Source organism: Moschus berezovskii, chromosome 11 (assembly GCF_049115385.1).
Source record: "Moschus berezovskii isolate FMDL1 chromosome 11, NW_MosBer_1.0, whole genome shotgun sequence".
Lineage (NCBI taxonomy): Eukaryota > Metazoa > Chordata > Mammalia > Artiodactyla > Moschidae > Moschus > Moschus berezovskii.
Genome location: NC_142470.1, coordinates 57,200,955 through 57,214,910, shown reverse-complemented (window position 1 = coordinate 57,214,910; position 13,956 = coordinate 57,200,955). Strand labels below are relative to the sequence as shown.

Sequence of the window (13,956 nt, the reverse complement as noted above, 5' to 3'; positions counted from 1 at the left end):
CAAATATGCCTAGATTTGTCTAATGGGAATCCCTTCAAATTGGCTCTTGTGCTCTTTTGACAGGTGCCATTGTTCTTCAAGCACTTATTCACTATCTGACATAAGATATTCTGGGCTCATTTTGAATTTTCCTCAATTCAGACCTGGAATCAGCCATTTCACTAAGGTGCTTTGGTTCCCTTTCATGCAGAAGAGTATTCAGAAATCAGCAACTAAGTATGCTCGTTGCTATTGATGTGCCATTGCTTCTAGTTCCTCTCAGCACACAGAACTAGGAAATTTATGTATGTATGGATATATACACCATATACATATGATCTATCTATCTACCTATGCCATGAGTCCTCCAATCCAATAACACAAAATACATTCTAATCTTTCTCTTCTATATTTGTAATATACCTTGACTTAACAGTGAGAAACCTGGTTGCCATTATCTTCAATATACTGATTCATTTGCTTAGTTTTAGAACACACAGAAAGTAGTTTCACAACTGCTAAACCATAGCACTGTGAAAATATAAATTTACTAGCTAGAATTCAATAATTTTGTTAATAGTATGGAGTTTTCATTCACTTTTACACCTTACATTTTTCATATGGCCTGGAGAGAATTCTTAAAAAATTTTAATACAATAAATGTTATCACTAGTTTAAGAAAGTGAATAATTTTAGAAACCTTTCAAATGAAGAATTTATATTTATACTAGAACTAAAGCTTTGGAAGTTTTAGTCTTAAAATTTAATTTTAATGATTCAGAGTTATGGTAAAATTAGATTTATTTGGCTCTTACCCTGGCATCAGGATTATCATCAAATTGTGTTCTAATAAATGTATCAAAAGAATCCCAGTGATTTTCAGTTAGATTTCCACCTAATGACCATAAGTAACAGAATACGAAAGTCTGGCACAGAACAGTGTTCAATTTTGTTTGCTCCTGAAAGAACAAAGAGAAAAACTTTTAATATTTAATGTTAGCATAAAAAGAATCCTAAGTTTCAAAGTCTAAAGACTGTTTTCTCTTGCTTAGACTTACGTATTTTTAAAACAGCATGGTGCATGTTTCTTACATTTCATTCAATAGTGCACCAAGAGATATTTTATAGTGGCATACATTTAAATACTCTGATGAGAAAATGAATGGCAAGAAGCATGGAAAACAAAAGTTCAAGGGTGTCTTTCAACTATTTAACCATGTCTATGCTTGTATGAGGGCTTCCCTGGTGGCTCAGAGGTTAAAACGTCTGCCTCCAATGTGGGAGACCCGGGTTCGATCCCTGGGTCGGGAAGATCCCCTGGAGAAGGAAATGGTAACCCACTCCAGTATTCTTGCCTGGAGAATCCCATGGACAGAGAAGCCTGGTAGGCTACAGTCCACGGGGTCGCAAAGAGTCGGACACGACTGAGTGACTGAACAGAACCGATGCTTGTATGAAGTTATTTAAGTAGACACACACTGGGAATATGTTACAGACTCTAAGGAAATTTAAACATTGAGTAGAGGAGTAAACTAAAGTGTAAAATTCCTTCCAATTTGAGATTCTACAAATCTATTCACATTCATTAGTCCCTTTAAAAATTAACTTGAAAATCAAATAACTGTATGACAGAAAGTTTGGAATTGTTCATTTGCAAAGAATCTATATGATAATCACATTTTCCTAGCTTTACAGCAGTAGAAAACCCTTCCTACCATTGTCAAATAAACTCCATCTTTCTCAAATATTAAAGATTCCAATAAGCAACAGAGTGTAGTAATTTTGCTGATGTCCACTTGTGGAATTGCTTGGTGGCATTTTTTATTGATAAAATTTAAACCATCATCAACATAACGCCGAAAAAGATTCAATATATATTCTTGAGTTTCTTCACTCAGCTGAAAATCAAGCAAACAATATTTTAGCAAGACCAGATAAAATATATAATTAAGTTTAAAAATAGTTGGTTTAAACTTGTATATTACATTATATCCTGTGACTTTTAGACTAAAGGATGTAAGCATCACATGATATGAAATTTAAAAAAGAATGTTGCGCCCTCACCACTTTTATTAACATTGTACTGAAAGTCTTAGCTAACGTGATAGGACAATAAAAAGGGAAAAAAGTATACAGATTGAAAAGAAAGAAAAAAAATTGTCTTTACAATTATCCATACCAAAAATCCCAAAGAATTGAAACAAAACTCCTGAAACTAATAAGTAGTTATAGTAAAGTTGTAGGATACAAGGTAAATATACAAAAGTCAATTGCTTTTTTATATATCAATAATTGCAGCCATGAAATTAAAAGACGCTTGCTCCTTGGAAGGAAAGTTATGACCAACCTTGATAGTATATTAAAAAGCAGAGACATTACTTTGCCAACCAAGGTCCGTCTAGTCAAGGCAATGGTTTTTCCCGTGGTCATGTATGGATGTGAGAGTTGGACTGTGAAGAAGGCTGACCGCCGAAGAATCGATGCTTTTGAACTGTGGTGTTGGAGAAGACTCTTGAGAGTCCCTTATACTGCAAGGAGATCCAACCAGTCCATTCTAGAGGAGATCAATCCTGGATGTTCATTGGAGGGACTGATGCTAAAGCTGAAACTGCAATACTTTGGCCACCTCATGCGACGAGTTGACTCACTGGAAAAGACTCTGATGCTGGGAAGGGTTGGGGGCGGGAGGAGAAGGGGACGACAGAGAATGAGATGGCTGGATGGCATCACCGACTCTGTGGACATGAGTTTGAGTGAACTCCGGGAGTTGGTGATGGACAGGGAGGCCTGGCGTGCTGTGATTCACGGGGTCGCGGAGAGTCGGACACGACTGAGCGACTGAACTGAACTGAACTGAACTGAATGAATAATTAGAATTTGAAACTGAAAATACAGAATCATTTAATTAGCATAAAAAATATAAGATAAGCATATTTTAAACAAAATATTTCCAAGAGGAAATGTGAGGAAAACAACACAATTCTGATGAATGAAAACAAAGAACATCTAAGTAAATGGAGAGATTGTGCATGGATAGAAAGACTCAATAATGTGAAGATGTTAGTTATTACCAACTTGATCTATATAGCTAATGCAATCTGAATCAAAATCCCAGTAATTTACTTTGGGGAGAGCAACAAAATGAATCTTACATTTATAAGGAGAGGGAAAAGGCCCAGAATAGTGAACACAATATTGGAGAACAATGTAGAACTGACACGATCTGGCAAGACTTACTGTAAAGCTACAGCAATTGACAGTGTGATATTGGCAAAAAATTAGACAAACAGGTTAATGGTGTTAGAGCCCATAAAAAGACTCATACAAATACAGCAACCTGATCCTTCATAAAGGAACAAAAGCAATCCAGTGGGGAAGAGATGGTGTTTTGAACAATGGTGCTGGAATTGGGCATCTGCATGCCAAAGAGAGACAGAGAGAGAGAATCCAGACTTTGATACTATGACTTTCAGAAAAAGTAACTCCAAATGTATCATAAACCTAAATGTAAAATGCATAGCCATCAACTCATAGAAGGTAACAGAGGAAAATATTTCAGTTCAGTTCAGTCGCTCAGTCGTGTCCAACTCTTTGTGACCCCATGAATCACAGCACGCCAGGCCTCCCTGTCCATCACCAACTCCCGGAGTACACTCAAACTCATGTCCACAGAGTCGGTGATGCCATCCAGCCATCTCATTCTCCGTCCTCCCCTTCTCCTCCCGCCCCCAACCTTTCCCAGCATCAGAGTCTTTTCCAGTGAGTCAACTCGTCGCATGAGGTGGCCAAAGTATTGCAGTTTCAGCTTTAGCATCAGTCCCTCCAATGAACACCCAGGATTGATCTCCTTTAGAATGGACTGGTTGGATCTCCTTGCAGTATAAGGGACTCTCAAGAGTCTTCTCCAACACCACAGTTCAAAAGCATCGATTCTTCGGCGATCAGCTTTCTTCACAGTCCAACTTTCACATCCATACATGACCACGGGAAAAACCATTGCCTTGACTAGACGGACCTTGGTTGGCAAAGTAATGTCTCTGCTTTTTAATATATTGTCAAGGTTGGTCATAACTTTCCTTCCAAGGAGTAAGCGTCTTTTAATTTCCTGGCTGTAATCAGCATCTGCAGTGATTTTGGAGCCCTCAAAAATAAAGTCTGACACTGTTTCCACTGTTTCCCCATCTATTTCCCATGAAGTGATGGGACCAGATGCCATGATCTTTGTTTTCTGAATGTTAGGTGACTTTCAATTTGGAAATAAGTTTTAAGATATAACACCAGAAGCACAAACCATGCAAGACAAGTTAGACCATTGAAATAAAAAGTGTGTGTGCTGTGAAAGATATTATTTGAAAAAAATGAAAAGAAAGGCAGACTTGGAGAAAATACTTGCAAAATACATATGAAGAACCTGTACCCAAAATATATAAAGAACTCCCCAAACTCAGTAACAAGGAAACACACAACCCAATAATAAGTGGGCAAAAGATGTGGATACCTCATCAAAGAAGATATATAGATGGCAAATAAACATATGAAAAGATATTCGACATCTTACATAAGAAAACTCACTGAAAGCAAAATGAGCTACAAATACATATGAGTTGTGTTAGTTGCTCAGTTGTGTCTGACTCTTTGTGACCCCAAGGACTGTACCCCACCAGGCTCCTCTGTCCATGGGATTTTCCAGGCAAGAATACTGGAGTGGATTGCCATTACCTTCATATTAGAATGACTAAAATCTAAAACACTACACCACTACATGTCGGTGAGGATGTGGAGTAACAAAGAAGTTCTTTGGAATGCGTAATGGTACAGCCACTTTGGAAGACAGATCTGCAGTTTCTTCACAGTTTCACCAAATCACAGTCCTAGGTATTTATCCATATGAGCTGAAATCTTATGTCTACACAAAAACATATATGAATGTTTATGTGAGCTTTATTAGTAATTGCCAAAACTTGGAAACTTTGAGATGTCTTTCAGTAGGTGAGTGGATAAACTTGGTAAGTGATAAACTTCAGCATACAATAACACTGAATATTATTCAGTACTAAAAAATGAGCTATCAAGCCACAGAAAGACATGGAGGAACTGTAAATGCATTGCTAAGTGAAAGAAGTCAATCTGGAAAAGCTACAGACCATATAATTCCAACTATATGATGTTCTGGAAAAGGCTAAACTATGGAGACAGGGAAATCAGTAAAGTCAGGGGTTGGGAGAGGGTGTGGATGGACAAACAGGTGGAGCACAGATTTCTTGGGCAGTGAAACTATTCTGTATGATACATGATGCATTCATTTATCAAAATTAATAAAAATGCACAACACAGAGTGAATCATAATGTAAACAATGGACTTTAGTTCATAAGAATGTATCCATATTGGTTCATCAATTTTAACAAATGTACCCACATAAATGTGCTTAGTCACTCAGTCTTGTCTGACTCTTTGCAACCCTATGGACTATAGTCCACCAGGATCCTCTGTCCATGGAATCCTCCAGGCAAAAATACTGGAGTAGGTAGCCATTCCCTTCTCCAGGGGATCTTCCTGACTCAGGGATCAAACCGGTGTCTGCTGGCAGATGCTTTTCCATCTGAGCCACCAGGGAAGCCGACCCCCACCAAAGAAAAATGCTAATAAAAGTGGGGACTATGTTTGGAGGAGAGAAAGCGTATGCTAACGCTCTGTACTTTCTGTTAAATTTTTCTATAAACCTAAAACTGTTCTGAATAACAAAATCTATTTAAAAAGTAAATTCAGAAAGGTTTAACATCTTATGGCAGCCCATGAAAGTCTCAATTCTGAGAATTAGTTTCTTTAACAAGGTTTTCTGTTCATTTGCTGTACACTTGAAACAAATATTGTACATCACAATACTGTGAATCAACTATACTCCAGTAAAAATTTCAAAAATTAAGGTACTCTAAAATGGTATCAGTTCAGTTCAGTCGCTTAGTTGTGTCTGACTCTTTGCGACCCCATGAATCACAGCACGCCAGGCCTCCCTGTCCAGCACCAACTCCCGGAGTTCACTCAAACTCATGTCCATCGAGTCGGTGATGCCATCCAGCCATCTCATTCTCTGTTGTCCATTTCTCCTCCCGCCCCCAATCCCTCCCAGCATCAGAGTCTTTTCCAGTGAGTCAACTCGTTGCATGAGGTGGCCAAAGTATTGGAGTTTCAGCTTTAGCATCAGTCCTTCCAATGAACACCCAGGATTGATCTCCTTTAGAATGGACCGGTTGGATCTCCTTGCAGTCCAAGGGACTCTCAAGAGTCTTTTCCAGTACCACGGTTCAAAAGCATCAATTCTTCGGCGATCAGCTTTCTTCACAGTCCAACTCTCACATCCATACATGACCACGGGAAAAACCATAGCCTTGACTAGATAGACCTTGGTTGGCAAAGTAATGTCTCTGCTTTTCAATATACTATCTAGGTTGGTCATAACTTTCCTTCCAAGGAGTAAGCGTCTTTTAATTTCATGGCTGCAATCAGCAACCACAGTGATTTTGGAGCCCCCCAAAATAAAGTCTGACACTGTTTCCACTGTTTCCCCATCTTCTATTTCCCATGAAGTGATGGGACCAGATGCCATGATCTTTGTTTTCTGAATGTCGAGCTTCAAGCCAACCTTTTCACTCTCCTCTTTCACTTTCATCAAGAGGCTTTTTAGTTCCTCTTCACTTTTTGCCATAAGGGTGGTGTCATCTGCATATCTGAGGTTATTGATATTTCTTCTGGCAGTCTTGATTCCAGCTTGTGCTTCTTCCAGTCCAGCGTTCCTCATGATGTACTCTGCATATAAGTTAAATAAGCAGGGTGACAATATACAGCCTTGACGTACTCCTTTTCCTACTTGGAACCAGTCTGTTGTTCCATGTTCAGTTCTAACTGTTGCTTCCTGACCTGCATACAGGTTTCTCAAGAGACAGGTCAGTGGTCTGGTATTCCCATCTCTTTCAGAATGTTCCACAGTTTATTGTGATCCACACAGTCAAAGGCTTTGGCATAGTCAATGAAGCAGAAATAGATGTTTTTCTGGAACTCTCTTGCTTTCTCCATGATCCAGTGGATCTGGCAATTTGATCTCTGGTGCCTCTGCCTTTTCTAAAACCTGCTTGAACATCTGGAAGTTCACGGTTCACATATTGCTGAAGCCTGGCTTGGATGAATTTATTTGCAGAGCAGAAATAGAGACACAAACATAGAGAACAAACATATGGATACCAAGGTGGGGAGCGGGTATGGGATGGATTGGGAGATTTGAATTGACATGTATACACTAGTATGTAAAAATAGATAACTAATGAGAATAGACTGCATAGCACATGGAAATTTACTCAATGCTCTATAGTGAGCTAAATGGAAAGGAAATTCAGGTAAGAGGGGATATATGTGTATGAGTGGCTAATTCACTTTGCTGTATAGCAGAAACTAACACGACATTGTAAAGCAACTATACTCCAACAAAAAATGTCAATTATACCTCAGTAACGGAAAAGGCAATGGCAAGCCACTCCAGTACTATTGCCTAGAAAATCCCATGGATGGAGGAGCCTGGTAGGCTGCAGTCCGTGGGGTCGCTAAGGGTCGCACACGACTGAGCAACTTCACTTTCACACATTGGAGAAGGAAATGGCAACCCACTCCAGTGTTCTTGCCTGGAGAATCCCAGGGACGGGGGAGCCTGGTGGGCTTCCGTCTATGGGGTCACACAGAGTTGGACACAACTGAAGTGACTTAGCAGTAGTAGCAGCATACCTCAGTAAAGGTGTTTTTTTGAGAAGGAAATGGCAACCCACTCCAGTATCCTTGTATGGAAAATCTCATGGACAGTGGAGCCTGGTGGGCTGCAGTCCATGGGGTCGCAAAGAGTCGGCCACGACTGAGTGACTAACACACTAAAGGTGTTTTTAAAGAAGCTGATTACGGGGAAAAAAGTAAGGTGTCCTGAGAGTAGGTCACAATATTCTTAAAATGTTGATGCCTAAGAGTGAGGAAAACAAGAGTTCTCTGACTCATCTTTGGAGAGGGAGAGGCAGAAAGATGGCTTTCTCAGAATGGCAATTGAGATGAGATGGGGAAAAACATTTTAAATGATTGCTTATTAAGTGAAGTGAAGTGGGCTGTCATTTTCTTCTCCAGGGTATCTTCCCAACCCAGGTATCAAACCGGAGTCTCTTGCATCTCCTGCATTGGCAGGCAGATTCTTTACCACTGAGCTACCTGGGAAGCCCTTATTAAGTTAAGGTAAAGAGCAATCCTATTTTAGAATGGAAAGGATATAGAAGATAATATGGAACTGCCTTGTTCTGAATAATAATATAAAATTTTTCTTCACTTTGGATGGAATCCTACCTCTAATGTTAGAATGTGTCTTAGATAAGGGGCCTAAGATCGAGTCAAAGCTATGGTTTTTCTAGTCGTCATGTAGGATGTGAGATTGGGGCATAAAGAGAACTGAGAGCCAAAGAACTGATGCTTTTGAACTGTGGTGCTGGAAGACTCTTGAGTGTCTCTTGGATACTGAGATCAAACCAGTCAATCCTAAAGGAAATCAACCCTGAATATTCACTGGAAGGATTGGTACCAAAGCTGAAGCTCCAATAATTTGGCCACCTGATGTGAAGAGCTGACTCACTGGAAAAGACCCTGATACTGGGGAAGATTGAGGGCAAGAGGAGAATAGGGCGACAGAGGATGAGATGGTTGGACGGCATCACTGACTCAATGGACATGAGTTTGAGCAAACTCTGGGAGATAATGAAGGACAGGGAAGGCTGGCGTGTTGCAGTTCATGGGGTCGCAAAGAGTTGGACATGACTTAGTGACTGAACAACAGCAACAACAAGGCTGAATGGGAAGCTAAACTGTTTTTTTCTTCCTTTTGGCTCTCAGAGGCATTGTTGTTGTTGTGTAGTTGCTAAGTCCTGTCCGACTCTTTTGTTCCCCTGTGGACTGTAGCCTGCCAGGCCCCTCTGTCCATGGGATTTCCCAGGCAAGAATACTGGAGGGGGTTGTCATTTCCTTCTAGATGGAATCTTCTTGACTCAGGGATCAAACCAGAGTCTCTTGTGTATCCTGTGTTGGCAGGTGGATTCTTTACCACTGAGCCACCAGGGAAGCCCCTCAGCAGCATTAGGGGCTTCTAAAATCTAAAAACAAAGACCTGGCCTGGATTTAAGTGTTCTTTTCCTTCACTGTGCTTCCCCTTAATTAACTCAAGCCTTCTGCAGAGTCTTTTTTTTTTTTTAATGCCCTTCCTTGTTCTACCTGTGTTTGGGGAAACTAAAGGAAGTGTTTCTGTTTGTATTTGAGAGAAGCCAGTTGAGGGTAGGGGAGGAAGAAGGCAGGGTAGGCAGAAACCAGAGTGACTAGGTGGGCTGGTGGGCTGAGGTCACAAATAATGAAGACAGCTATGGGGAGTATACAACCTCCCTGGAGGATCCCAAGAATTCAAGGGAAAGGGCAAGATACAACACTGGGATTCCCTTCATCAAGCACAGTGAGGCCTTAATCAGTTGCTATCTGGGCTCTCAAGAGAAGGGTGAACCCTGACAGATGGAAAGGGTGGGGAGTGTCCAGTTGCACTTACTTTTTTAGAAACACTCTGCATCCAGGTTTTAACATAAGGCATCCACTTTAGTTCTTCAGGATCCACAAACACCATTCCACATCTACTGACTGTTGCAGGAGAGGCAACCTTTAGATCTTGCACCTAAAATTTTAAAAAGTTGAACAAGAAATGGCTAATGTGATACTTTCTTGTCCCTCCCAGTTCAATGCCAATAAATCACGCATTTAAAGTTTAAGGTAGCATACTGTTAGGTTTTGCTTGCAAGAGAGTGGGACAGCTTTAAGTGATTTAAAATGGAGAAGGAAAGTTAAATGAGGCATGAGGAGAAATATACATATATATATATATATATATATGTAAGTACAGAAGGATACTTGCAGAAATATACATATATATATATGTAAGAACAGAAGGATATTGGAGAAGGAGATGGTAACCCACTCCAGTATCAGTATTCTGGCCTGGAGAATCCCATGGACAGAAGAGCCTGGCAGGCTACAGTCCATGAGGTGGCACAGACTTGGAAAACAACTGAAATGACTTAGCAGCAGCATAGAAGGATGTGGTCAAATTCTTATGGGAAGGTGTACATAGTTATTCCCTTCTTTTTCCTTCTTACTTACTTTATTTATTTATTTTATTGGAGGCTAATTATTTCACAATATTATATTGGTTGGTTTTGCCATACATTCCTTCTTACTTTTTTTATTCTTATATCTAATGCATAGCCTAGTACCTAGGACACAGTAGGTATTCAATTAATGTTTGATGAATGAACACAGCAGGGGTGGTATCTTCTGTAATACTTTGTAAAGTGTATTTGACCCACATTCCTTTTCCAATCCCATTAACCAAATAGTTATACCACAGAGGGATGACTTATTCTTCTTAAATGGAACAATTATTTTTAACTTGGAAAGCATTTCAAATCATGTAAAGACACTACTATATATAACTACCTCCAAAGGGAAAGAAACAAGTACTGGTGAAGAGAGAATTTATTTCCCATTTATAGAGAGATGGGAACATTTGTGAGACTCTGGTTGTCAGAATGGAAAATCTATTATAAAAGGAAAATTTGACAAATATTTAGTGTATAAATGAAACACCATAGTAGGCCTTACAGACAATCAAAGATACATCAGTAAGAGAAAAAAAATTAATGATGTTATGCCAATCTAACAAATGATTTCACTCCACAGTAAGGAACATCCCTTCCCTTTCGTTCCGTTTTGTTGCTCAGTCGTGTCTGACTCTTTGCGACCCCGTGGACTGTAGCCTACCAGGCTTCTCCATCCATGGGATTCTCCAGGCAAGAATACTGGAGTGGGTTACCGTTTCCTTCTCCAGGGGATCTTCCCGACCCAGGGATTGAACCCAGGTCTCCCGCACTGGAGGCAGACGCTTTAACCTCTGAGCCACCAGGGAAGCCATACTTTACCTCAAAAAGCATGTGAATCTGAGGTGTGAGTTTAATCCTCTCACTGTTAGCCAAGCAAAGCATCTTGTTATCATCCAGCACCGTATTCATATTTTCAATCCAAAGAGCGTCTACTGGCCCATCACTGATGATCCATTTATGGTCTTCTGAAGTATCATTCACAGCTGCTCGGACACTTAGTGCCATTAAACCATCTTTCCATTCCAAGGTTATGTTATTAACTTCACCATACAATTCACCCATTGTAATTGATTTAGGATTAAGAACATATGTTTTAACTGGTTGGTAAAAGGGATCGTCTACACCAAGTTTTTGCAAATTCCCTAAAGTTTCTGCTAGTACTTGGTAAACTGTGGTCTTGCCACCTCCTGTTGGCCCAACTAACATTACACCATGCCTTACTAGCATGGTTTCATAGAACTGTATCACTTTTTTAACCATACATGCTTCAGGCTGAAGATTTTTTTTCTTCATGACATCTATAATTGTTGACTGCAATATACCATAATCATGTTCTGGAATTTGGACTCCAGGAAAAAGGTCAGATATGATTCCACTGGAAAAATAAAATAAAATCAATTAGGAACCACTGGCTGTTGATATCCACCCATGTTACAATTAATTTTTTAAACATTACCAAGGGTCTTATTTTTCTCATTATCTTTTCTTCTAAACATACAGTGCTACATTATCCTATGTGTTATACCAGAATCTTTCATTTCTCTGATTTTTGTATGATTTTGCTTGCTCCTTGTACAGTGGACCAATGTTCTTAAGTATATTGGCAGCTTTATGAGATAGAGAATATTTCTTACATTTTTGTATTATACACAGTACATGGCATAGTACCAAACATACAGGCAATGATTTTTTCAGTTTATTTTAAAACATATTTATAGCTCAACTTTTCCCAAAAAGCACTTACATGTGCTTATAATGGTATATAAATATTTAGAAAAAAAGGATGGAAATGGAAATAGAAAACTAGTACTATGTAAAAAAGGGAGTAAAAGAAAAAATGGACTATTTCTATGGGAAACCAAATGGCTGTATGGGTTAAAAAGAAGTGAAACTCTTACATACACAAAAACATTTGAGAAGCAGTAAAGAATTTAATATAAAATGACAAGAAAAGTACAAGATGGGGGAGATCAAGATGATGGAGTAGGAGGATGTTGAGCTCACTTCCTTCCACAAACACATAAAAAATACATCTACATGTGAAACAACTCTCATGAAAACAAACTGGAGACTTGCAGAAAGACTCTCCTACAACCAAAATTATAAAGAAAGATTCACAAAGAGTTGGGTTGGAAGGGAAGAGAAAGAAGCAATCAGGTTGGTATCTGTTCCTGTTGGAGGGGACACAGAAGAGGAGGGGGCTTACATGGGCTTGGAGATCCTCCCTGGAGAGTGAGGGGTTCGAACCACATTGGGCACTGCTGTCCTAGGAGCTGATACTGGGAAGACAAGCCTCTTAGCTGTTTTGAAAGCCAGTGAAACTAACAGCAGAGCTGTAAGAAACCTATATCCCACTTGTGAAGAGTGGTTGTTTATTCCAAGACCAAGAGAGAGGAAACAGAATGAAAATTCCTAGGGCTCTGGCTGTTTCCCATAATCCTCACCCTTGACTTTGTGCCCCAACTCATGATGAGCCCCTGCCACAGAACTGCCTGCTCTAGCACAGCTCCCCACTAGGGTGAAGGGTGCTACTTCTAAGGAGAGTGCACAGTTAGGGGGAAGGAGCGGGCTTGGATCCAGCACTGAATCTGAGTAGGGCAAGGATGGCTATTACTAGACCTCTTGGAGGCAGTGGGTCGGGAGTGTTCTGGAGCTCTGATGTGCTGGGACTACCCCAGTGCTTGCCCCAGCCTGCACTTGGCACTCAGTCTGGCCCCTCTTACTCCATCACTGCTCCTCTAGAGTAAAGGTACCGATGCTGGGAGAGGTAGATTACACACTTGGAAGAGAACCAGCCCAGACCCAACCCTCAGGGATTCTGCTCCAGTATCTTGGGAACTGCCCCTGCTCCAATAGGGCAGTGTTGACCACCGAGAACAGATCAAGCCATGGCTCACATCTGACTCTGACTCTAGCCAGAGAGAAAATTACAGGTCAATGTCTCTGATACTATACATGCAAAAATTCTTAACAATGATACACCAAAAATCAAGTTGAATTTATTCCAGGGGTTCAAGAATGGTTCAGTATTTGCAATTCAATCAACGGGATACACCACATTAACAAAAGGAAAAATAAAAATCACATGATCATCTCAATAGTCACAGAAAAAGCAATTAACAAAATACAAAATCCATTCATGATAAAAACTCTCAAGAAACTTTGCATAGAAGGAACATAATTCAGCATAATGAATGCCACTTATGACAAACCCAAAGCTAACATTATACCCAGTGACAAAAAGCTGAAAACTTTTACTTTAAAATCAGACCAAGATAAGTATGCCCACTCCTGTCACTTTTATTCTACATAGTATTGGACATCCTTGTCACAGCAATCAGATATGAAAAAGAAATAAAAGGAATCCAGATTAGAAAGGAAGAAGTAAAACTATCACTTTTTGCTGATGACATCATATTATACATAGAAAATCCTAAAGAGGTCACAAAAAATCTACTAGATGAGGTCACAAAAAACTCATCAATGAATTTGGTAAGGTTGCAGGATACAAAATAAACATACAGAAACATGTTGCATTTCTATACACAAACAACAACCTATCAGAAATAGAATTATGAAAACAGTCTCATTTACATTCACATGAAAAAGCATAAAATATCTAGGGACAAACTTGCCTACAAAGGTAAAAGACCCATACTCGGAAAACTATAAGAAAGAGAGGAAAGAAACTGAAGAAGACACAAACAGATGGAAAGATACACCCTGATCGTGAACTGGAAGAATCAATATTGTCAAAATGATCATCTA

The 13,956-nt window shown here is 39.6% G+C and overlaps 1 protein-coding gene across 1 annotated transcript in view; it reads right to left on the bottom strand.

Moving 5' to 3' along the window:
• Positions 1-13,956, bottom strand: part of DNAH6 (dynein axonemal heavy chain 6) — a 301,941-nt gene that overhangs the window by 163,445 nt on the left and 124,540 nt on the right. Inside the window, exons 33-36 of the mRNA XM_055400589.2 lie at positions 11,008-11,563; positions 9,585-9,707; positions 1,695-1,877; positions 795-938 (exon numbers count right to left, since the gene is read on the bottom strand). Coding sequence (XP_055256564.2) covers positions 795-938; positions 1,695-1,877; positions 9,585-9,707; positions 11,008-11,563 — 1,006 coding nt within the window. The remainder of the gene's footprint in view (positions 1-794; positions 939-1,694; positions 1,878-9,584; positions 9,708-11,007; positions 11,564-13,956) is intronic.